This window comes from Haliotis rubra, unplaced genomic scaffold, assembly GCF_003918875.1.
Source record: "Haliotis rubra isolate DU_JTF1 unplaced genomic scaffold, ASM391887v1 Scf293, whole genome shotgun sequence".
Classification (NCBI taxonomy): Eukaryota; Metazoa; Mollusca; class Gastropoda; order Lepetellida; family Haliotidae; genus Haliotis; species Haliotis rubra.
This window is the reverse complement of record NW_025766961.1, coordinates 288246-315289: the sequence shown is the minus strand read 5'-3', so window position 1 is coordinate 315289 and position 27044 is coordinate 288246. Positions and strand designations below refer to the sequence as shown.

The following is a 27044-nucleotide window of genomic DNA, read 5'->3' as shown; positions in this document are numbered from 1 at the left end:
GAAATAATAAAGCATTATTGATACTCTCATCAACGAGTGGAAACTGATTTCTAAATGTCACGAAATTCACTAAATGTACTACATTTGTATTTCCAAGACGGAAATACCTCTGAGCATCATAACAAACTATCACGTTGTGTTATTAAACCTACTTCAGCTGTCTGGCAACAGCATTGTCTATGATAATTGTATACTTGACAGTAAAAAACTGCAAGAAAATGTAGTTCAAAATAACCTATCCATAGCGTGCGCTTGTTTTTGCCCGAGTCTGTACGTGTTCGTAAGGGAGACAACTCTATTATTTTCGTGTAAGTAATGTTTACTTCCGCTATATAGCACGTGTTCACACTGGCGACCGTGTTACTCATTAACATTGAAAGTGTTCATAAAACACAACGAAGACGTTATCACAGAAACGTAAGTAGTTTCCAGACAAATTATACATGTCATACAATTAATGTTTAATGTACGTACATTGTTCATAGCGTTGTGGCAGTTTAGGATCAATGTCTGTAATTAAATCTATGATGCTCATGACAGTTGGATGTAGCTGTACTGCAGTATTGTACACAACGAATTCACAGGTCTGTGTGTATGATTATAACTCATGTTAGCATTTCGTTTCAGATTTATAATTTGAAACAACAAAGTTTCATGACATCAGTCAAGTAAACATGTCTTTAGAAAACACTGTGAAAGAAAGCCAACAGAGGACCAAAAAGAAGAAAAGGCAAAAACTGTCAGAAGCACACCAGGAATCTGATGATATTGTAAAAGAAAGAAAGGTCAAGAAAAGAAAAGAGAAATTTTCATCAGAGAATGATGAAAATACTGCTGTTAGTGTGAGTCATTCTAAAACAAAGAAGCATAGGACAAAAAAACATTCTGAAAATGAGACTGTTGAAGAGATGAAAGAAGATGTTGGGGTTACAGATGGTAAACATAGTAAAGCTAAGAAAAGAAAATCCCAATCTGAAGGTCAAGATGGTGATCAATGTGTGAAGCAACACCAGGATCATGGTATGAAAAAGGAGAGAAAGAGAAGAGAACGGAAGGACAAATTTAAAGACAAAGTTCCAGAATTTCTCAAGCTTGTGAAATCTAAAAATCTGAAAGAGGAAGAGCAACCAGTAACAGTCCCCAAAACACCTGAAGAAATTGCACTGGAGAAAATGAAAGAAGAGAAAAGGGAGAGAATGAAAAAGAAGAGGCAGCTAAAGAAAGCTAACAAGGGAAAGAAAATAGAAAGCACTGTTGCAAAAGATGCTGCCTTGACATACTTGAATCAGTGGTACTATCATCGAGCTGTGTGGCTTCCAGAAGGTTCGTCAGGTCTGGTTGCTGGGACACATGTATGATATCAACATGGTGAGTTGTGAGTGGATGGACTTTACTTCCAAATTATTAGCAAAATTAATCACTGAATATTTTGGTTTATTCATTGCACAGACTGGAACCAAAGGCCACACTCAGAAACATAAAATAAAATATGAAACCCTTGTTACATCCTCTCATTGGCTAAATGGGCCAAAAGTATTACAGTCATATTATGACTTGAAGGAACTTTAACATGTCAAGTTTTTGTGGGATATATCTTTTGGGAGTCCAAGGGACTATAGTCCGTTTGGCTCAAAAGTGGACCGATGAATTGCAATCTAACTCGAAAACTAATAAACATATAATACTCAATGAAACACTGATCATAATCAAAACATCAGACCAACTCTGTGATTTGTTTGCAGAATTTTTTTCCTAAGATTCAAAAAAAGTTGTTTAACAAACTATCATGAAAATTTTGACACAGTTCACTATTTGTTACGAGGAGGAGTGCAGAGAAAGGACAGCCAGATGTTAGAGAAGCACGCGCTAAGTGCCGACAAAGTTATTGATCCATTAACCTGTGCTGTGCCGTCTCCATCCTTTCTCGCACACCGGCTGTCCCTTTCTCTGCACTCCTCTCTCGTAACAAATAGTGAACAGTGTCAATATTTTAATGATAGTTTGTTAAACAACTTTTTATTACAGGACATAAATTCTGCAAAAGCCTCATAGAGTTGGTCTGACGCTTTGATTATGATCAGTGTTTCATTGAGTATTTTATGTTTATTAGTTTTCGAGTTAGATTGCAATTCATCGGTCCGCTTTTGAGCCAAACGGACTATAAAAGCCTTCAACTGTAGGGGTGTCATGCTGCAAAATGGCGGTCCTAGGGAAATGTCAAACATTGAATACGTACTGTTACTCTACAGCAAGTGACATAAGATTGCACGTGCACAGTGCCTGTTAAAAATAGATACACAGACATGCTGCAATGAACTAACTGATTGCTATGACAAAATGAACTAACTGATGGATATGACAAACCTGTATTTTCCCTTATCCTGACTCATGCTCTTTTGCTTGTCTTCTTCTTCTTGCGAACATAGTGGAACACTTGTATCTCCTTAATTGAAGCTCCCTTCAATGTAAAATCATTAATTAGTACTCACCAAGAGTTGCCTCCCTTTGCCTCTGCGCGGGAAAAGGTGGCACCACCCTCTGGCCTCATGCTTCACTCTCTCCTTCTTCGCCCAGTGAGCAGGATGTGAGAGCGCCTGTGTCTCCTTACACACTATATCCTTTGGTTATTCTTAGTTAGTTACCTCCTATAGGTTACTATAGAGGTATAGCTAGTATCCTTCATTAATATGTATTGATAATTAATCGTATTTCTACTGTTTATTCACGTGAGTTCCTGATTGTTCAGATAGTTTTACGTTGATGAAAATCTGTACTATTTGTAGATTACGTTTTTCTGCTGCTGACCCGCATGTAATATGCCCTAGTTGTTCTACGCCTTGTGCGTTTGATTCACGTTGCAGTTACTGCATTAATCTATCTAATTCTGCTTTTAATAAATATCATCTTTGCGTCTTGAGACGTGCAGCAGATAGGTCACGCAAACAAGGGTTAGACATGGCCGATACATCGGAACCCCTAGCCAGTCAGCTGCTGTTGGTCGACCCCCTCCCGTCTGGTGTTCCGCTAGAGTTTCCCTCGGAGGAGGGGCGTGGGATGCAGTCCGCCGCCTCCAAGAAGCGTCCTGCCTCCCCAGACATCCCGTCATCGCAGCCAAAGTCTAAGAGGGCCTCGACGTCTACTCAACGCAGACTCCGTACCCCCAGGGCAGCGTCTACCTCCAAGGGGAAGTCTACGAAGTCGTCAAGAACTTTCTCGGCCGAGATCGTTCCAGCCGCCGAACTGGGCCTCTACAATGATCAGCCGATCATCATCCCCGACCTACGCCACAAGAAACGACCGGTGACATCTACAGTGACGTCAGCAGAGATCGCCATGCAGCCTGATGTGTCTACACCAATGCCGCTAACATCGCAGAGAGGGCACCGACTACATCGTCGCAGACCGTCCCAGATGAACTGATGCGGAAAATCATGATCATGATGGAGGACCACTACAGACTGGAGAAACAACCAGCCAAGGGCCCGAGCCTTCGCGAAGGCTCCAACGCAGACGACACCCCAGAGGGACCACCCCGTCAACGTAGCGGCCACGACGAAGCCACCTTCGCGAAGGAAGTCACAGACCACCTCGACGAAGGACCCAGATGTACAGCCTTCGCGAAGGCGGGATAGATCATCACCTTCCTCGGCTTCATCCTTAGATGCGGACTCAGACCACCAGACTTCACGGAAGCCTTAGCGAAGGTCAAGTCGCCGTTCCCCAGGACCGGATGCAGAGGAAGCTTCGCGAAGGCCTTCGCGAAGGGCACCTTTATCAGGCTCCAAATCATCTTCGTCCAGAAGGACATCGAGGGACTCCACAAGAGCTCCGCGAAGCTATCAACATTCACCTCACAGATCTCCGCGAAGGTCAACCCATAGACGCAGATCGTCAGGGCCCTCACCAAGACGATCCCCTCGCCATTCTCCATGCCGATCACCTCACCGTTCACCGCGCCGATCTCCTCGTACATCACCACGTCGATCTCCTCGCAGGTCACCACACAGGTCTGCACAGAAGTCCACAGTCAGGTCTCCCCTAACGTCACCCGGCACAGTGGTAGAAGCACACAGTCCACCATCTGAAGAGCATCAACCTCTCATCAGCGATCCCGGGGTAGAAGATGATGGAGGCATCATTTTCTCAGACGCTGAGATACGATATTGGATGGTAAACAACCTAGACCTTTCTTCACCTTCCAAGAGTGGTAACTCGGCGCTTACTTACCTGATGAAGGAGGACAATGCAGACGCCGTCACCTTACCTCCGATCGACCCGATTGCAGCGGTACCACAGAATCTAGATACAGCCTTCCATAAAGCCACGAAAGTTCAGACGCCACACCTACCGAACTTTCACGCAAAGAAGTTTTCAACTCATAACATGGACCCCTTCCTCAAGGCACAAGACATCGATGACAACTACAAGCTGATCAGCGATGTCAAGAATAAGAACTACAAGATTGACGATCGCAAGCTGGTGCAGATAGAAACCATGACGAGGCGCATGTTCTTTGGCCTTAATAGATCTAGAGCGATCAATGAGACTCTTATCACCAGATTTCGCGTGACACTGACTTCTGAAGATGATAGGATGATCTACTCGGCCCTACTGATGCAAAAGAAGGACCAGCAGTTCCTAACAGATCATCTCACATCAGTCTCAGCAGCTAACCTTAGCTCGTCGTCAAGGCCTCCTCGCTTCCTGCAGCTGGGGTGAGCAGTTTACAGCTCCACTCTATACAGCCCCGTGGTCCTCTCCATCCATCTTTGACGGAGGAATAGAGAAAGTCTCCAAGGAAGTCACTAAGGATTCCAGAGAAGTCCTTATGATTAAGTCGATGGACATGCTAGCCAGCGTCATCAGGCAGACTTCACAAAGATATTCAGGGAGATCTAAATTCACTGGATTACAGAGAGCACGGGATAGGAAGATGGCCAGCTCCAGGGGAAAAGATTCTTTTCGTCGCCCATATGGCAACTATAGAGGAGGATCAGGAAGAGGCAGGGCACCCAGAGGTTCCCGCAACTATAAACGTTGAAAGACAGGTTCGGAACGACTGGAGTCTTCCACCCCCAGCCGTTCCAGTACAACCGTCACAAGTGGGTGGACGCCTTCAACTACACTGGGAGAACTGGGGAATGTTACAAGACCCTTATGTCTCCAACATTCTTCAACACGGATATCGTATCCCACTACAGGCCACGCCTCCGCTGACAGTCAACCCTCACAAGTTCGACTTCCAGGCACAACAACTACCAAAGTTAAGAGAGGCTGTTACATCGCTCTTAACCGAACAGGCCATAGAAGTACTAGATCAAGTAAACGTCGAACCAGGCTTCTACTCCCCAGTTTTCCTAGTACCCAAGAAAAACTCCAAGGAGAAATACAGACTCATTTACAACATGAGCATATTCAACAGATATTATCCACGCAAACCGCCAAAGTTTCGCATGATACATCTACCTCAGTTACGGCAGTTGATTCGTCCCATGGATTACATGGCCAGTATAGATCTGCAAGACGCATATCTACACGTCCCGATACATCCCGAATCCAGGAAATACCTACGATTTACACTAGACGGGCTGCATTACCAATGGAAAGTACTCCCATTCGGCATATCATCAGCCACCTGGCTATTCACGAGGATAATGAAACCTATCGTCACCTATCTACATCGTCTAGGGCTACGCAGTGCGTTCTACCTCGACGACAGGATACAAGTAGATCAAGATCCACAGCATCTCAAACTACAGTTAAACTAACACAGCTAGGATGGTTAGTAAACTTACTCAAGTCGGACCTAGTACCATCGCAAGATCTGCAATTTCTAGGCATTCGATTTATCACGACTCTCAACCGTATCGTCGTGCCAGAAGACCGATGGCTCAAGATCCAACAGACCATTCCTCTAGCCCTACTCTCTCCGTTACCACTACGACATTGGCAGAGCCTGTTGGGTCTCCTCACGTCAGCCCAAGACATGACAGCCAGAGGCAGAATACAGTTACGTCCGTTACAGGTCTTCATCAATGCACATCTCAACGACCTACAACCATTCAGTCTACCGAAACATCTCAGACCTCATCTACTATGGTGGACCAGGAGGTCGAATGTCTGCGAAGGTATTTGTTTAACAGAGCAGGAATTCAAAACCCATCTATATGTAGACGCGTCGCTCCAGGGTTGGGGAGCTCATCTCGCCAACCGGACGGCTTCAGGGTTATGGAATCAGCAAGAAAGCAAGCTCCATATAAACATGTTAGAAGAATGAAAGCGGTAATCAACGCCATACTTCATTGGAGCACCATTCTACAAAATGCGCATCTGATGATTCATACCGACAACTCGACAGTGGCGTTTTATGTGAACAAACAAGGCTCAACGAGATCACTGAACCTATTGACTTTAAGCTTTCAACTGTTAGATCTAATCGACGATCTCAACTTACATGTCAGAGCATGTCACATTCCCGGAGCCAAGAATGTACTAGCAGACGCACTCTCTAGGCCACATCTACCGTCACCGACAGAATGGATGCTCCATACAGAGATTTTTGCACAGATTATCAAGCAAATAGGAGCTCCGCTAGTAGATCTATTTGCCACACGCTTCAACAATCAGCTACCGACATTCGTATCACCAGTCCCGGACCCACAAGCATGGGCAACGGACGCTCTAAGCATATCATGGGAAGGCTTCAATGCGTATGCGTTTCCGCCGCCAGCAATAATCCCTCAAGTGTTACAGAAAATCAGACAAACACAGAGCCTACAACTCACTTTGGTCGCGCCCTACTGGCCAGCCAGAATGTGGTTTCCCATTCTAATTCAAGAACTCGGACAACCAACACTAGAGCTACCAAAGCACTCGAATCTATTAGTACATCCACACACCAAACAGGTGCATGGAAGCCCACAAGTATTCCAACTTCACGTATGGACTGTATTAAAATGTGTTTAAACAAGAGAGGGTATTCAACCAGAGCGGCAAAAGCAGTCACGCTTTGCTTGCGCTTATTCTACACGTAACTTGTACGACGACAAGTGGCACAGTTTCGAAAGTTACGCAGCAAATAAGGGATTTACAGCGAGAGAAGCTACACATCCACAAGTGGCAGATTATTTGTGTTACCTACGCTAAAACAAACATTTAAAAGGCTCGACATTATCAACATATCTTGCCGCGCTTAGTTCTGTGATAACTATGAGAACGGGTGTCAAGCTAACCAAGACGCCAGAGTTACTGGCCTTACTACGTGCTTTCCGATTGGAGGATCAGAAGCGGAAATTCCACGTCCCAGCTTGGGATCTGAATATAGTGCATTGGAATCGACAACTTTTGAATTTCTCTCACAGAAAACGCTTTTCCTGTTATCTCTAGCCACGGCAGCCAGGATGTCAGAAATTCATGCACTAGATTATGAGAGGATACAGTTTGATGACAATCAAAACACAGCGCACCTGGGATTAAGATGGGATTTCATCGCCAAAAATCAATTGCCAGGTCAACCAGACAGATTATTCCATATTCCTGCACTCTCCTCGATTCTCGGATATCAAGATACACTGGACTTATCTCTATGCCTAGTCAGAGCTCTCAAAATCTACTTACGACGTTCCAAAACAAGGCAACGATTTCTCAAACGATTATTCATCCCTTATCGGGCAACAACTCAGACAGAAGTCTCGCACCACCATATCTATATGGATAAGAACTGTCATACTACAAGGCAGCAGGACTCGACCCTCCAACAGCATCAAATCCCATGAGATCAGGGCATTGGCTTCACACAGCTCTACACGGTAACTGTTCATTGAATACAATCATGGAAGGATGCTTTTGGAAATCTAACATGGTGTTTGCTAATCACTATCTGAGAGATATCACCACCGAGGACGCCTCTCAGGTATTCACCATTTCGGTCCTTGGTCCTCGCACAGCAGTTGACAGTCCCTCGTGAGACGTTAACACATAGTCTTAACGAGATTATTATGTATATTTCATACCAGTATTATCCAGCTTATAACTCTACGGAGTTTTAGGGCTATGTATATACTTAGCTTAAGTCTACTCAGCTTTAAGCTTATACTGATGATTATGTTCAGTTGTATAGCTTCTCCTTCTCGGAGTCGCTTTTATATCTTTATTTGCTATTATCATAGTATATTATTATTGTAATACCCCATCTATGGCAATGTATAAACTTATGGTTTAAGTAGTAGATACAATGATAGTCCGAGATCAAGTCCAACAAAAGCCTCTGCAAAGCCTTATTTCCCAAATAAGGCTTTGGTCGGACCCTTAGCTCTTACTACCATTACCCCTACTATTTTGAAAAGTAGTAAAATGTCCCCGGCAGCCACAATTCCCCAAGGGAGAAATAGAAATGTATTGCGCTTCCTCCCAAGGGGAATTGTGTCTCTCACCGTGCACATCACACAAAGTTGTGACTGCGGGATACGAACCCCACATGTACAGCTTGCGCAGACTATACATAATGGGGTCGCACCACTCAACCGACTGAGCTACCGCGGACTTAGCTGAAGTAGGTCAATTTAACGGTAGATCACGCGCACCCACACATCACGTGACAGCGGACTTAGCTGAAGTAGGTCAATTTAACGGGTAGATCACGCACACCCACGCATCACGTGACACTATGCCGTGTTGACAGGAGGTAACACTACGATCAATAGTCCTCTGCCTGGCCCATACCTCAAGTAATACAAGGTAGGTTCGTCTGATTTCATGTTCACTTTATCTATGTTGTATAGCTCCACGTGCCGCTATGACACTATGTCACATTGACCTCGATGAAACAGTTTAATGTGAATCGCCTATGATCTCTTTGGTGTTCGTAATAAAGGCTTGCCGGGCTTTTTGTATCTCCTGTTCTATGTACTTTTTTTTCTTGTCCTCGCTGATAGCAGACTTACGAGACTTGGATCGAATCTCTTGTTTCATTTTGTCATATTTTGTGAGTTCAGAGAGAATTGAACGAAACTCCTCCTCCGAGATCTTACTGTCAGTGAGTGCCATGGAAATACGCTCACTTACCGTGTTCAGCTTTGCTTCGGCCAGAACCCTGATCTCATCGTGTTTCAACGCCTTACGATGCAGTCTGCGTGATGCAAATTTAAGCACCAACCCTAACGCCCCTGTCACCCCAGCTGTTATTTCAATACCTAGCACTATAGGTGCAGCTACGATGGTAGCTAACAACCCAACACCTGCCGCCCCTAGTCCCATGCCGGCTGTCATAAGGGTGGTATCAACACCGTCCACGGCATTGAAAGCTCTATGGTACTTCTTATATAGTGCTTTCCGCGTGTCGCGGTCTTGTTCTAGTTGATGTTTTACATCACATAACTGTCTCAAGCGGAACCCATCTACGGTTTCCAGGGTCTTAGCTACTTCCTCTACGACTGGGTACAGCCCCATCCTGTGTGCCTATAATATATCTGATAAAATATTTTTTAATTGGGTATCAGTTAATAGCTGATCAATGTACTTGAAGTTTGTAAGGCCTACGTTCTTGGGTAGGTGAATAGTGGAAAGGTCAATAGAGAAATTTTGGTATATATGAAATAAATAGGATCTTGTTAAGGGGTAGCAACACCTCACCAGGTCCCGAATCCCGTCGTATAACGATACTACAATGGCGGCCTGCATCGGTATTAGGTGGGGTGATACTAACCCCATCTAAAAGGTTCCATGTGGTCCCATGACGTCTTTTTTAAAAGAGTATTATGATTAATGTGGAACCTGGAGGCATAAACCTAGGTAATGGGGGTAGGTTAGAGTATATATTAAATGATAACTGTGTATTCCCTGTAGTATCTAACATGTAACCCGGGTATACTATTATGATATAGTTTCCAACTAGTGTTCTGGTAATAGTTTAGGGGTATAGCTCAACCCTATAATATATTTTAATTGGGTTTCATTTAACCTTCGATTAATGTACTTAAAGCCGATAATACTTAGATTAACGTGCGTGTACAAAAGCGGGGTCTTAGCTCTACGGCCATTAAAGAGACGAACCCCATCAAGGCTTGGTAAAGGGTCGTTTCCCGATACCTTAATAATACAACAACGTTGGTTATTACACCTGTCTTCCCAACCTATCATCATATCGTCTATAATGCGAATATAATTACTAGTCAAACTTATATCCCCGAGATAGACGTCTATGATGAATGTGAAGTTTTCCGCGACATTTCTAAAGACCTCTTGGTCTTCGAGTAATTTGATCTCTGTCTTCACCCTCCCACTGGAAGCTAACATGTTGCCCGAGTGGTCTGGTATTGGTATGACTTGTACACTAGATTCCGGAACGAACGATCCTATAATCATGCCGTTGTTCCTAATCTCGGAGATAGTATTATTTTGTTTCAAGGAGATATAAGGTGAGGTGAGGGTTAAGTTGACTAACCATTCAGGCTCTTTAAAATCTGATAACGACACCCGCCTATACACGTTGTCTTTCAAGTGCAGGATGTATAAGGTGTCTTCTCACCAGGTTGATCAAATCCTCCGCGGTCCCCTAAGTCGTTAAAGTTTAGTGTTGGGGCGAAGCCAAGACATTGCTATAATACTATTACGATATAATTTCCAACTGGTTTTCTGATAGTAGTTCAGGGGTGCACTTCACTCCCATGAAGTGTATGTTGTCGGTAGGAAGATCTTGGTTAGTGATATCGTCTTCCATCGATCACGGTGACACCCTGCAGACTGGTTTTGAGTCGACACCCACCATGACGTAAACGTTAGTAAACGTGATACTGGTGTTGTTTCCCCCAACGGAGTTTGACTCCCTTCACGATTTCGACATCATTTTGCGAAGGTTCCCCTAGGTAGACTTGGATGACCAGTGTTGAGTTCGCTGGTAGACTCTCCAGGATGGTGACCACACCTTCAATTCAGACACCAACTGCAATACCACGCTTTGCATCCCGGTTTACCCGATAGCATGGGGCTGCCATACTGGCGAGTGGGCTGATGACTCACGCCACGCCTCTGAGTCGGGACGAAGCCATGAGCAGGGTTCTGTTGTTCACGACTTTGTTTAGGTGGTTGTCTTTGTTATCCGTGAACACGAGGGGAGCCGAGCCTAATATTGAGAAACCAGTCGGCTTTATCGGGTAACAACACTCCACTTGTCATCTTCGGTGAAGACGAAGCGATATGGCTTATTTTGGTGATAGCCGCCACGTTGCTCTCAACATCGTCTAAGTCGAACAGTTTGCCCCGAACGATGGGTATATTATCCATTTATCATCCCGGTGGTGACTAGGGTGTACCGAAAAGTTGACTGCCGCTCTTGTGGTATCTACTATATCACTTAGGTTGCTAGTACCACCATTGGAGGGGACTTCAACGGCGTTTGTAAATGCTGTTTTCAGTTGCAAGGCGTGACAATTTACCATCTTCTCGGTCGTCGAATCCATTCGTGTCGGAGGTCGGAGATCCCCACATTGATGCATTTTTTCAACTTCATTCCGGGACCTTGTGCGCTGGTCATTTTATGTCCAGCGTTATGCTAAGGTATCCTATATTCACAAGATTATGATTTATATCTAACACCGATATTATCAGCTCAGGGATGTTGCCCTGGGTTAACCTCTTATACTGCCGCGGTGAAAACGACTCGGTTCTACCGTCGTTGTATTTCTCCGTTTTCACCGGTACGGCTCTCAGTTTAGTGGAAGGGTGACCCCCTTGAATGTTGTCCGTTGTGCTAACCTGGCTGAGATGAATGCACAGCTCTCGATACGGTACTAGGTCGGGTAACCTGAGTGCCTGTGGCGGTAGTTGTTGGTTTTATCTCGTCAGGCTGCATACCGAGTGTCCTCGCCAATGGTCGGCCGAAGCCTCAAGGAGTTTCTTCCGTTGTTGATTAACACCACTGTGCCGTTTGAGTCGTTCATCTTGAGTTCGCTCCCAGGGGTTTGAAGACCTCGCCGCTAGAGAACACACGCTGTAGTAGCCGCCAGTTATCTGGTTGCGAGCCAGCCACCTACTGAACAGTTTATTGTTGCTAGCGTTGATGTTAGTCCATCGCGGTAGGTAGGTGATATCGCGAGTGCTTACTTCAGAGTTGAGTTGACCGTGCCGTTATCGATCGCAGGCCAGCTTAACGGCCTCACCGCTCGTTATTCCTGGAAGCAGTTATGTACATGTTAGAGTATATAAACTCATTATATAATAGTTTAAAATGTACTCCCCTGGTGTGTTTTTACCCTAAACTGAACATAGATTTCCCCACATGAAGATCGTGGTCGCTGCCGGGTTGTATTTCGACGCCCAGTTCATAGATGTGTTCGACAAGTATAAGTTTTCGGTGACTACGCTATGGTAGTCCACGCTTGGTTCAACAAACCCGATGCAGTTCTGGCAGAATCAACTCAACTTACTGCCCGTTGTGGTGCGCTACAACGGGTGTGGTGTGACATTGACCGACACTTCGGCGTGGACCGCTGAGTCAGTCTGTGTTCACGCTTTCACGTGTACTACCAGGTCAGGCGTATCCTCAAAGAGATCAGCTCCGCCCCACAGGAAAAAGCGTGGAATGCAGTAAACAACCAGCACGATAGACGGGCCTACGAACGATTTGCAAATCTAATTGAACTAAACACGAAGACGGATTGGTGTTTACCGACCGAACCACGGGTTGGGTATCCCCATCGTTCACAATATGCCCTCGTGGAAGCCAGCGAGAAGTTGAAAGAATGGGATTACGAAGTCGTATCATCACCTCACAACAAACGAGTGGGATGACCGTTACATGGCTTTCCGACAACAGTAAGGATTACAGAGTATGGAGGTTTGAGCAGGGGGCAGCGGATGACTGGAAAAAGTTCATGCTGGACACGTCGAAAAGAGGTTTACTCGCGTGCGGGGTAATCAGGTTAAATCGTACTTCGATTCGAACGTACGTGGCGCTGTTGGAGTGCGCGACGCGTAACGCAGCTCCAATATCCTAGGCAAGGGGACTGCTTACGACGCCAGAAACAGTTCGTTGTCAACGCTGAGGATGCTATCAATGCTCCAGTTGATCTCCGAAAGTGCCATCAAACGCTACCAAGACGTGTTGGAATATGCCAGGTCGAAGTCGACTTCGTGTTCGACGTGGGGACTGTACATGGCCCGAGCGATATGCAACTGAGAGTAAAAAGTGGTGGGCTACAACAACGAAATAGTCATAGCCACGGGCGGGCCAAAAGTTGGGGTGTCAACCTCTATGTCAACATCCCCACGTCCCACCACCCACGACCGGGTGAAAACGGGTATAGTGGCGCCACCCTCGAGCCTAGGGTTCAACCAACACCCCACAGCCCCAGCCTGCACACGCTCAGGCCCAATCAGCAGCACATCGACCGCGAAAACAGCTATGGTGGTTGGTGGGGTAGCTTTGGGACTTATTTGGTTAAAAAATTCCTTAGCCGCCACGCACACCAGACCGCCACGCGACGATGGCTGCCCACAGGTTTTGACTGAGCCACGTGGCAGTTTTAGCAAGAGCGTTCAGCAACCACGAGACGATGCTACCCAGGATACCGGGCAGGGCTTCGGCGGCCTTACCAGCCAGTTTAGCCAGGGCTTCCCCTAGTTTTTTTATCCAGGATTTGACACCCCCACCACTTGGTGGTGTGCCACCACTTGGGTTGACACCACCAGGGTTGATACGATGAAGCCCAATGCAGTCAGAATGCTGGCGATGGTGATCCCTTGCTCCCCGAACAGGGTCCGAATCCTGTCAGCTAGCGTGGTGTCCTCAAAGAGGACTCGATCAACGGTTTCAGCGCGACGGCTGACCTGGGATCGGGCTGGTCTCTCGGAAGGAGGATGCCGCTTCCAGCCGGTCTTCCTTTCCTCTTCCAAACTACACGATTCGCTCTCGATGGTGGCTTTCAGAGACTCGCCCTCCGCTTCACCGAAGTTTGACCTTTTCATGGGCGATGTGGTCGTCTATCGGCGCCCAGTTTGGCCGTGTTGTTCACAGATGTCCGCTAATGGTTTTGCATGGCCATGTCAAGCCCCCGTGAAGTTTCGAAAGCCGTAAACTAATCCGGTAAGGGTTTGTCGTGGTAGGTGGCCAACAGCTTTTCAATGTTATCAGTCATGTCTTGATCCGATGTGGCGCCCCTGATGTCTTGCAGATCTTGAATGGGAAGGGCTTCAGGTTGTGCACCACCGTAATCTACGAAGCCTAGTTCATCGCGGATAAAGTCACCCCCATGGCGACTGCCGAGTGTTGATAAGGCAAGCGGTTCTCTCGTGCGCTTATTCATGAGATCGATCTCCGGGTGAGCCCTCAATCGCAGCGTGCCCTTCTTATCTACGGTAAACTTGGCATAGTCTCGCCCCCACGGCTCTACGTAATTTCTATCCCCTTTTAAACCATCGTAAAACCCATTCACGGCCTGCTTCACGAGTTCGTTGCCTTGCGAGAATGAGGTTTCATCCTCCCCAAATGCCAGGGCACTATCATCCCACATATCATCCATAGGTATGTCTTCATGACCGCCTTCAGCCATTATTTAGTATTAAAACTTATATATTTCATTTATATAACAATGCACGGTAGAAACTAGATCCTTTCAGAAGATCGAGAGAGCCCCTAGGTATCAAAGCCATGCGTCAGTCGGTGACCATCACCAACAATCCCAGCAAGATAGACCAGAATCAAACGCTGCTGGTTAGATTTCCAAACCTTGGTGTGAATGACCTCATTGTACCAGGCACTGTTCGACTGGCGTTCAACCTCACGCTGACTCCTCGACCAACGATAAACGCGAGCTAGTGCGGGAACGTAGGTCGAGCCATCATCAAGAAAACCACCATCAAGATCAGCTGCAACGAGGTGTTGAGCATCGACGACAGCTTACGTGTTTCACTGCTACGGGACCTCTGGAAAAGCGTAGGAGAACGGCGTCAATGATGTGTACCAGGGCATCAGCAAATCGACCGATTCGGTCGCATTGGTATACCTTCACGCAAGACCAGTTAGACAAGATCACGGACGGTGAAAAGGCCATCGCCAAGCCGCAAGGAAACCGGTTCTGCATGCCGCTTGACTTCGAAGTTGCTCGACGGAACATCGCCCTTTTACCAGGCCGCTGGGTGATAGGCTTGAATACGAAGCTAACGCTTAATCGACTACAGCAAAGTAGTGCGCATTTAACGGTGATGAGGCCAGTTATACCATCGACAACATCTCTGGAGTTCGACATGGTCACTAGCCCGGAGCTAGCCAAGCAGGTTCGGCAAGTACTCGGGAATGTGGCCATCCTGTAATGACGGCATACTGAGACACAGATCTATCGTCGCGGGATAAGGCTACACTGTGTGGAATATCAACCTGAAAGTGCCGGCGCTGATCGATGAAAGGCATCCTGGTCGTCCCTGCGGAGGATTACGAGCGCTCCGAGGGACAGCGAAGTTTTTCAAACCCGAGATTGAAAAGGTGGAAGTGACCATCGAGGGCGTGCCCAACCAGTTGTTCAGTCATGGTATGAGGGCATACCAGCAGTGGGATGAGATAAAAAAGCTACCGCCATCAAACAACACCCATACATAACCAAAGACCTGGACCTATCCTCCGTGCAAATCGGTGAATACCTGACCACCAAGTACGCCGCTTTGTGGTTGGACATGCGATCCACGGATGACGATAAACTGCACGGTAGCGGCTGCCGCATAGACAACGGTAGTGAGGGGATAACCATCCAGATTACCAAGAAGGCTCAACCCGCTGGCAAGTTGAAATTATATTATTAATATAGACAATGGGAGATTCGTGCAAGCCATCTACTGATGGCGGCATGCAGTTATCATCTAGTAGGCAGTTGCCATCGATTTACCCTCGACCCACACCTGCGCCATAGTGTCGCGGCAGACTGGCTATTGGGAAGACCGCTTTCGTGTTGGATATGTTGGAGGGTACTACAGGGATGTGTTCGACCACATCGCTATCATGTGCCCTACTCTGAGCATGAATAAACGCATTACGAGGAAAGACCTTGGGTGATGACGGACCCGCAGACACAGAGTCGATCCGGGAACACGTCTGCAGGACTGGTTGAAAGCTCTTCACGAGAAATTTAAAGTTGAGTCTACACTGTTCATACTGGATGACTGCAGCGCTAATCGCGAGATAACAAAAAAGAGAGATATGCTATCGCATCTGGCCTTCTCCGGCCGACACGCAAATCACAGCGCCTGCGCTGACGCAGAAGTTCAACTCGTGTTGAAAGACCTAAGGGAGCAGACGGCGATGGGAGGCCTTATTTCACTGCAAGGACAGGGATTCGCTCAAGAGTGTTTGAGAGAGAACGATGTGATGAGCAAATTAGAACGGAACGTGTGAAGAAACAGTTCGCTGAAACTAAACACGCTTAAGCTTCCGTGCTCAAGACCGACCAACCCGTGGCCTATAGGGTGTTTTAGCTAAGCAATGCTAAGTAAAGCTAAGCAAATGCTAAGCAAATGCTAAGCAATGCTAAGTAAAACTTAGCACTTATAGCTATGGTATTTGAAGTGTTCGTCAGGTGCAACTTAACCTTCATTCTCTCTGTTTCACCTATAGTATATTATATTGTTAAAACTAAAACTTACTTTATCACATTATAAGATGGAGTGAGGAATTGCTAGAGCAACTGTTGGTACCCCAATCACCACAGGTGGATCATGATGTTTGAGAGAAACTGGTGGCGCTTGGCTGTTGGTGGCAAAGCCAAACATTACTTTGGGGAGTACACTCCAGATAAAATTCACAAAATGTCAGCCAGAAGAAATCGATAAGCTGTACACTAGATAATGCAGGCTAGACTAGGTGCAGAGATGACAAAAACAATAGGATCATTTTATGACCCAGATATACACTGGTATTGCGTCGCACTTCCTTCCCATCCCCCAGGAGTCCGCCGACTTTACTTGTGGGAAGACCTCGAGAAAGACCCTTTTATCGAACACGCTTTGAGCTCTATCAGCTTTTGTAGCTGTACCACAAATACGGTATGTTGTTAGCCCCGGTGACGGCGGCGATTATCACGGCAAAGCATTGCCAATTTGAGAGGAAAAATAATAATAATAGTATAAAGGATGGATGCTGCACAGGAGACCCCTTCAGAGGAGACGGTGGAGACCCCCAGGGAGGAGACCCCAAAGTTGGGGGAACCCCAACCCCCTACAGTCACCAAGCAGAAGAATCCTAAGAGAGTAGCTGCCGGTAAAAAACGGTGGTGTAACCAACATAAAATTATCACAGTGACGCACCCGTCTCGACTCTTGTTGGTTGTATGCGCAACTGCTGCCGTGGCTATCTCATGGTTATATACACAACCAAGGGAGAAACCCCCGCAATTAGAGGTCAACCCACATATCATGCAATAAAATATATATTTTTATATCATATACATAATGTCTGAGGGGAAAACGTTCGTCAACGTGGCGTGGTCGCCAGTCTAGCCGTAGGGTACGCTCGGTTGACCAAAACTATCAAGCTAGATTTCAACCTGCAGGATATGGGTATGCTCATAATGAACCTTGGTATGGCGATGGCCACAAAAGACATCCTAGTAAAACAAGGGATAATACCTGAAAATATTATGAAATAAATATAGGATGGCCACGATAGCTATGATGGTCGGTGGTGCGTTAGTGAATGCCCTGGCATTTTCCGGGAGTAATTTCCTCTTCTCGAAACTACGAGAGTCACACATGCTGCTGAAATACAGGAAGAAAGAAAACGGCACGATCTTCATTATTGAGAAATTACAGGTCGCACAATCCGAAAAGCACGCTGAAAAACGCTCCAGAGGATCGATTACATTAACGAACAACTCAGGTATGGAAAACCATGCCGCTCAAACATTCCACGATGTCAACGACGAAATGCAGAGAATACTACCTATTAACTGGTAAACGATTGGAACCACTCAATAAACCCACACTCGCTCAGTACTACACACCATTCAAGGGACAAATGGACCGTGAACTGGTCTTCATAGCTGGGTATAGCAGCGACTCGCGCTTGGTTGCAAAACAATTAGACTAAGTACTCATATAAGTATGCTAAACATGAGACCTGCTCCATACCGATCGCTAATACATACTTATGGGGAAGAAAGAACCCTGTGGTAAGAAATGCAGGACAGAGGGTATTGTTGTTTCCACATGGGAAGCCCTAACTACTCGTGGTTCTGTGTATTGTATAGGGGTTAAAGGACACTACTGTCTATGTAAAGCTCGCAGCGAGCCAACGTGAAGTCAGACATCACCTCATCTACGAGAATAAAAAGGCCTACATAAAAGAACGTAGGCGCCTCCTCAGGATGAACCCAATTAGAGATTGTGCACACCTACGTAAAGCTATGTTTGTGGAACTTAAGATCGAATCTCTAGTTAAAAACATATTCGAAGATGAACTGAACTTATGGGGACGCTTCAGATTTCAGGTCATATTGGAAGTGGTATGGATTAAAGAGGGTGTTATATACCAGCCCCTTCACATGTGAGGGGGACATCACTTACTCAACACCAGATAAATTGTTTTACAAGTATACAGGAATACCTACACAACTTCAAGGAATACTATATCCAACAGTGCAAGTACTGGATTGAAACAGCCCATCTAGTGACCTCACTATATTTTTTATCAAGGTTGGAGGAGTTACCTCCCTTTACTGTGGTCCAATTAGACATTGATTCTCTTAGATGTGTACGCAACTATGACTACTATACGTGAGCTTAAGCAAATCGCCAGACACCGTGGTGTGACAGGGTATTCTAGAATGCGGAAGCCAGCCTTGTTGAGATTACTAGGTTTAGAAGCCCATCCCATGGTAAAACAATTAAAAGCTCAAGCAAAACAGCTTTGGGCTCCACGGGTTATTCAAACCTGGGAGAGCGGGTTAGTCGATTGTTATCACATGCCCCGCAGAGCAAAACCTCCCACTGTAAAACAACTAAAAGCCGAGGTTCGCGATTTGGGGTTAGGGGGGTATTCCCGTATGAGGAAACCACAGCTTGTAGAACTATTACAGCAGAATAGAGCTATTGATCTACAGTTCGTGCGCACTGAGCGCGCTGTAGGTAACTATTTGAGAGGCTGGCGCATGCATGTTGATAGGAATATAGATGTCGCAGATATCAAGCCTCTGATAGCTGATAAGGTCAATCAGGAACTAAACAGTCTGGGAAGTATCAAGTTTCAGATCACAGTTAAAATGTCGCTCGATAAGAAATTTGGGGGGAAGGGTCACTGAGTACGTTCAGCCTTACTTCAGTGGTAGGCAAGAGGTCGTGACCCATATAGAGACCATAGACGCATCAATCGATACTAGTTTTCAGCAGATACGAGAATACCTAGAACGCTACACACTTGGGGTCGGGTGGGCTGTAGATAAAATCGATAATGTCTATCTAGACATAGCTAACTACGTGTCGCTCAGAGGTGGGTCATACCTAGACTTGCCTCCCTACTATAGGAAAAACAGGCCATAGTCAACGCCAGGAATAGAGGAGACGATTGTTTTAGGTTAGCTATCAGGTCAGCCTTGTTTCCAGCTGACACTAATTCAAACAGGCCTTCTAGTTATCCCCAAGACGATGGGCTCAACTGGGATGGTATAGATGAACCCACCCCATATCCCAGATAACTAAAATAGAAAACAGAATAATCTAGCTATAAATGTCTTTGGGCAACGCGAGGTAACACAACAATAGTGCACAGGGTCAGCCCTTGGGGAACCCCAAACCCTCGCCAAGTTATCAATATATTCATGATCCAACGAGGTGAAAAGTATCACTACACATGGATAAAACATCTCAGCAGGTTGTTGCACCGACCAGTCAAAACACGCTGGGAAAAACACTTTTGTGTGCGATGCCTGCACGGTTTCAGCCGAGCTGATTTATTAGAATCCCACCGGAGGATTGCCAAGGTGTGGGGCAGACGGCCATACGAGTCGACATGCCTAAGGAAGGTGACAATATCCTAAAATTCGACAACCACAAGAACCAAATGTCTGTGCCTTATATCATATCGCCCGACTTTGAAGCCTTGGTCAAACCTGTTGATACCCCCAATGCTCTACCCACAGGTGAGAGCTTCACACTCAAACACAGGAGCATGAAGCCTGTGGGTTTGGATACATTGTCGTCGCCAGACGTGGAAACTAAAGCTCCGGTAGTGTATAGGGTCCTGACGCCGGCTGAAAGGTTTCTAAAGTGTTTGCAGGAGGAAGAAAAATTATTAGGAATGCACTGTATACAGTCGCCCCATGCGTATGACCCGAGCCGACAGGCTAGCTCACGCCTGTAGCACTAACTGTCACGTGTGTGACTCACCACTTAACGGTGATTCGGTGAGAGATCACTGCCATGTAACCGGTAAGTATAGAGGTGCCGCTCACAGCGCGTGTAACCTCAAGCTTAGAATCAACCCTAAGATAATAAACATCCCCGTTGTCTTTCACAACTTGAGAGGGTACGACTCTCATTTGATCATGCAGGCCATCGCGAAAATCGATGGTAATATAACGATGCATCCCCAACAACATGGAGAGATACATCTCCTTCAGCTTAAACGGCCTTAGGTTCATAGATTCAGTACAATTCTTATTGTCATCACTGACAGTCTGGTCAAGGCCAATGATACCTTCCCTATTACCGATCGATACACAGACGCCGGAGACTAGACCCTGCTTATGAGGAAGGGTGTGTACCCTTATGAGTACATGGATAGTTGGGTCAAGTTCGCGAGACCAGACTACCCCATCAGAGAATTTTACAGCAATCTGACAGACTCGAAATATCCCAAGATCGATTACTCACGCCGCATTAACGTATGGAATAAACTGGGTTGTGAGAATCTGGTGACTATCATTTACCTGTACTTGAGGACAGATGTACTGCTGTTAGCCGGCGTGTTTGAGACGCGTTTAGGCGGACGATGTTTCAAGCAGTATAAACTTCGACCCGCGATGGTATTACACCAGCCCAGGTCTGTCATTGGGATGCCTTGCTTAAAAAGACTGGAGTTAAGTTGGAATTGCTTACAGATTATGACATGCACCTATTCATTGAGAAAGGCTTATGAGGTGGGATCTCCATGGCAAAAGCGATATCGCGAGAAAGCAAATAATCAATAATGAAGGGCTACAATCCAAGCAAGCCAAACAATCACATTCTACACTCGACGCCAACAACCTGTACGGTTGGGCTATGAGCCAGTATCTACCCACAGGGGGATTCGAATGACGCCACACGAGGTCGATGTTATGAGCATCGCGTCAGATTCGAATAAAGGTTATATCCTCGAGGTTGACTTGGAATACCCCAAGGCATTACACATCACGCAACAGCTAGCCCTAGCCCCGAACATTATGAGGGTTAACCCAGACTGGATGTCTGAGTACCAACATAACTTGTTAGGTGGGCGGGTGGCAGACGTTGAAAAACTTCGTGCCTAACTTAATGAATAAGACCAAGTACATCGTTCACTATCGCAACCTACAGCTGTACCTGTCGTTGGGTATGAGGCTGACCAAAATACACAGGGTGCTCGTGTTCAACCAGAGCCCATGGATGGAGCCTTACATCAGAATGAACACAGACCTCCCAAAGCTTGCCACCAGTGACTTTGAGAAAACCTCTACAAGCTCATGAACAACTCAGTGTTCGGTAAGACTATGGAGAACCTTAGGAAACGCTGCGTGACCGTGAAGCTGGTTCGGTCGAATGAGGAAGACAAGCTAAGGAGACTGATAGCCAGTCCGACATTCAACCGTAGCAAGATATTCACCGATGACTTAGTTGCCCTACACATGAAGAAAAGCCACATAAAATTCAACCGGCCTGTTTACGGGGATGAGCATCCTCGATTTATCCAAACACCTGATGTAACGACTTTACTACAACGAGCTTAGGAAACAGTACGACGACAGGTGTGAAGTGCTGTACACTGACACGGATTTCCTGCTGATGGAGATTCGAACCGAGGACGGTAACGATGACATGGAAAAAACACCTCGATTTGTGCGACACCAGCGACTACCCCAAAGGGTCATGCCATACACAGCACGGTAAATAAAAAGGTCTTAGGTAAGATGAAGGACGAGTGTGTGCTGCTGGCGCCCATTGCCGAAAGTACATAGGTTTGAGGCCTAAGATGTATTCCATACTGAAGGCCGACAATGGTGAGATCCAGAAAGCTAAGGGTGTTAAGAAGTGCGTGGTGAAACAACACATCAAACACGCCAGATTCAAAGGAAGCCCTGTTCAAGACCCGTACTTTTAGACATAAAATGAACACACTTAGAAGTGATGGTCATAAGATATACTGGACTGACTATAAACAAGGCGTCCCTGTAGCCTATGGACACTAAGCTTTGGATAGCTATTGATGGGATAAACAACGCACGCAGCATACGAGACATGAAAATTGAACCAAGAACAGAGATATATATATGTCAATGAACCAGAGAAAGTTTGAGGCTATTTACTATAGCCCGCGTGGGTACTGGAAAGGAGCTAGCTGCTGTAGATAAGCTGGCTTAAATGGCGCAAGTACCCCGGAGGAAGCCAAAGCGTGGCTTGAAAACAAGCCCTGTGGCAGATCTATTTGTCGCCACCACGCTACATACCTAGAAGGAAGTTTGGAATTAACATACCTAATAGCATTCACCAGGCAGACCTAGTGTTCCTACCCCACGACAAGAGGTACAAGTATGCCTTAACCGTAGTGGATGTAGCCAGTCGCTACAAGGAAGCCGAACCCTTGACCACGAAAGATTCTACCCTGGTGGCCAGAGGATTCGAACGCATATACAAACGCAGTCCGCTGGCGTGGCCAACAGAGCTGCAAGTTGACCCCGGGCGAGAGTTCATGGGTGCCGTGTCACAACTGCTAGCCAAACACGATACAAAGGTCAGGCGTGGCGGTTGGAGCCCATCGCAGCCAAAGCCATAGTTGAGAGATTCAATAGAACTTTGGCTGGCTTATTAGGACATCAGTATCGCGAGGAGATAGCCACCCTCGAAAACGATCGACTGAATGGGTCACAAGGTTACCCAAGGTGGTGTCGGCAATCAACCATGAAGTCACCCGCCTCACCGGCAAGAAACCGGCAGGCGCTATCAAACTAAAATCAATAGCAGCAGAGTCGGCTGCTCCATTCGCGTGGGAAGGAGAAACAGATACCAGATAGGGCCCTAGTGAGGTATCTATACCAGCCTGGGGAACACGAGGGTGATAGTCGAAGTGCGAGCCACTGACCCAATATGGTCAATCAAAACTTACAACATAGATAAAGTTGACATGAAATCAGACGAGCCTAACTTGTACTACTTGAGTGGATGGGCCAGGAGAGGGTTTGTAAGAGAAGAATTATTGATCGCACTGCACGGCACAGTGTTACCACCAGTCAACGTGACATAGATGAAAACCGACCTACTTTAGCTAAGTCCGCTGTAGCTCAGTCGGTTGAGTGGTGCGACCCCATTATGTATAGTCTGGCTGTAAGCTGTACATGTGGGTTCGTATCCCGCCGTCACAACTTTGTGTGATGTGATACACAATTCCCCTTGGGAGGAAGCGCAATACATTTCTATTTCTCCCTTGGGGAATTGTGGCTGCCGGGGACATTTTACTACTTTTCAAAATAGTAGGGGTAATGGTAGTAAGAGCTAAGAGTCCGACCAAAGCCTTATTTGGGAAATAAGGCTTTGCAGAGGCTTTTGTTGGACTTGATCTCGGACTATCATTGTATCTACTACTGTTTATAGTAGAGGAATTATCCTAAGTCAGTGCCATTATGAAGTTCCCGTTAGGGGGTTATTACAGTTATATATATATAAATCACTAATTAATTTTATAAATCCAAAGTATTCTGTTCTTTCCCACCTCCGTTTCCAGAGGATTCTACAAGCAAAAGAGCATGAGTCAGGATAAGGAAAAATATGTAATTTTTAGAGTAAAATTGATATTTTATACTTATCCTGACTCATGAGGTGCTTCCTCCCATCCTCCCCACATAACACTTTGGATTTCCTGTAAATTCAAGTGTTGGGCTCGCAAAATCAGGAGAGAGTGAAGCATGAGGCCAGAGGGTGGCGCCACCTTTTCCCGCGCAGAGGCAAAGGGAGGCAACTCTTGGTGAGTACTAATTAGTGATTTTACATTGAAGGGAGCTTCAATTAAGGAGATACAAGTGTTCCACTATGTTCGCAAGAAGAAGAAGACAAGCAAAAGAGCATGAGTCAGGATAAGTATAAAATATCAATTTTACTCTAAAAATTACATTTTGTACCCGGCCATGTGTTGTATTTTTTAGTCAAAATGCATAGATTCAACTACTATCATAACACATTAAAATTAGTTGTCCTTTTGAGTTCGCATCAACCATAGTTTACTTCAAGTTCCTCAACTGGAATGATTTGATTGTGCTAATGTTAGATCATGAAGGATTCAGCTGTGTATTGTTTTTCAGTATGATAACTGAGAGAGGAGACATTTTAGGTGGTATTTACTTATGAAATAGGAGAATTAATTGTCAAACATGCTTACTAATCTTTTGTGTCAGTGTTGCTATTTCCCATTCGTTTCAATAATTATGAGAATAGAATGCAGTATTCATGTCCTGTTAATACTGGACAGCATGTGGTTGAAAGATAATTTGGACACTGAAAATTTCAATCACATACTCACATAAAGTTTCCAATCATGTCTGTATTTATCACGCAAATTATGCTAAATTGCATAGGTGTTTTAAGATTATTGAAATAAAGGTTAATTTGGACTCTTTTGGAAAAGTCAAAACATTACGAGAGTGTAACATATGCAACAAGGATGGTGGCGTAGCCCAATGGTTAAAGTGTTTGCTCGTCATGCCGCAGACCAAGGTTTGATTCTCCACATGGGTACTGTGTGTGAAACCCATTTCTGGTGTCCCGCATCTTGATATTGGTTGAACATTGCTAAAATGGACGTAACAGCCAACTCACTCACATTTGCAAAAAAATACCAAGTCTCAGGTATAACACTTTATGTATGAACATTTAGGAACAGGATGTCAGTGTAGGGAGGGTGGAAATTTGACATTATTGTAAACATAGTTAACAGATGTTAGAGGAATGTTTTAATATTGAGTGTTGAGATGAATGTTTTTATATCATTTTAGTAAAACATGTAAGGCTGATAAACCCTTAAAAAGTTTACAAGATAATGTAAATTTGATGTTATACCATTAGTCACAAAAAGCTGTATGCGTCCGAGTCATAAATTGCCTTCTTTATGATTGACATTGTGAGTAATTATTCTGTAGGTGTCTGATGAAGTTTTCGAGCGTTTGCTGAAGTATCTGGAAGATTTAAAAGGCCATAGCAGAGCTGAAACTACAAAACAAGCAGAGACAATACTGGAGGAAGCTGAAAAGCAATCTGAGAAAGATGGAGAAGCAGAGGATAAGGATGATGAAGTGAAAGAGGTTGAGGAGGAAGAAGAGGAGTGTGATGAAGAAGGGCAAGAAGAAGTGGATGATGCTGAAAATGAGAGTGAGGATGAAGATAGTACTACTGGTGAGACAAAGGCAAGGAAAAGGAAAAAGAAGAAAAACAAAGGTACACAAGGTAAATGTTTACCAGCTTTAGTGTCTAGTCCAGAGAACCAAAGTATTTATCTCAAGTGAGCTGAAAGTTCATATTTTTGTAAATTGTAACATTTTTGAAATACTTTTTTTTTCAAATTTCTTTGCCATTACTACATGTATCCTTATGAATTTGCATTGGCTGTGGAGTAGATTTCTGAATTTTGAAAAATACTCCTTTTGTCACCAAAGTTATTTTGAGATGACGTCTCCTTTTCACCTGTTTTTTTTTAAACATTTATCACTTCAAATATTTAGGAGTGGTGGGGTAGCCTAGTGGTTAAAGTGTTTGCTCATGCCAAAGGCCCGTGTTTCATTCCCCACATGGGTACAATGTGTGAAGCATATTTCTACTAAAAGTCTGCGAAAACTAACTCACTCACTTCGAATATTTCTTTCACTCCCTATATTTGTGGTATATATTACATGTATTTTGCTTACAGTGCTGTTTTCAGAGTGACATTTATTGACATGAGATGTAAATTACCTTGAAAATCTGTATTGATTGGAAGGAAACTTGCTCATCTGTAAATACCTTCATCCCCAGTGTTATGGAAATCAAAGTCTACATGACATTCAATTTCAAACTTCCCCTTAAGATGTTCTTCCCCATCTACACAGTGTACCCATCCATGAGCCAGAACTATATAATGTCTGCTAACAAGTGATTATTTGGGGGACAGCAGTTCTCATGAGTCAAGTTGGTCATTGGCCGTCGGTTGTTTTATAATACTTTGTTGGGATTCTTGGTCATTGCAGATCCAGGTTAGAATTGATCTTCAGTAACCCATGCTTACTAAGAGGCGACTAACGGATTGAGTGGTCGACTCGCTGACTTGGTTGACACATGTCATCATATCCCAATTGCGTAGATCGATGCACTGAATGTCTGGCCCAGACTCGATTATTTACAGACCGCCGTCATATATCTGGAATATTGCTGAGTGTGGCGTAAAACTCACACACTCACTCTTGGTCAGAATATGACTAAAATATGAGAACAGACTAAAATCCGGATCTTGAGATCAGTTTGTATTATGCAGATGGCACTATAAATAAAGGGCTCTTAGTCGTATTTAGATGTAACAGGAGCTCTAATTGCCATCATACTTTCTCAGTAAAGTACAGATACTTGTACATTACCTATTCCTGGATTTGACAAAACAACCCCCCATCCCCCATGTTCCACAGTCCATGCCATGGAATTAGTTGATTGTAGCAGACTCGATGACTTTTATTTCTCCTTAGTTCAAATTACAATTCAGTGTTGTGATTTTCAGATGTGACGTCATCATTGAGGTACCAGAGAGCCAGGCAGATTCTCCAGATTTTAACATGACAACATCTATAACTATGATATTTACATTAAACTTATGTGCAGTAAAA

At 45.1% G+C, this 27044-nt stretch overlaps 1 protein-coding gene across 2 annotated transcripts; it reads left to right on the top strand.

The window, feature by feature from the left end:
• Positions 1-296: 296 nt before the first annotated feature.
• On the top strand, positions 297-27044 carry LOC124282119 (parathymosin-like). Of its 2 annotated transcripts, none has more exons than XM_046718087.1 (4): positions 297-417; positions 628-1368; positions 25338-25632; positions 26939-27044. In XM_046718087.1, the coding sequence occupies exons 2-4, from the start codon at positions 1351-1353 to the stop codon at positions 26995-26997; spliced, it is 372 nt and encodes a 123-aa protein (XP_046574043.1). In that variant the 5' UTR covers positions 297-417; positions 628-1350; the 3' UTR covers positions 26998-27044. The 2 variants fall into 2 exon arrangements, with proteins under 2 accessions (XP_046574043.1, XP_046574042.1); XM_046718086.1 differs by having other exon boundaries at positions 25338-25641.

Coding starts and splice junctions, on each gene's coding strand:
- LOC124282119 (XM_046718086.1), top strand. Junction 25,642..26,938: donor GAAAAACAAAGGTACACAAG/GTAAATGTTTAC, acceptor TGTGATTTTCAG/ATGTGACGTCATCATTGAGG.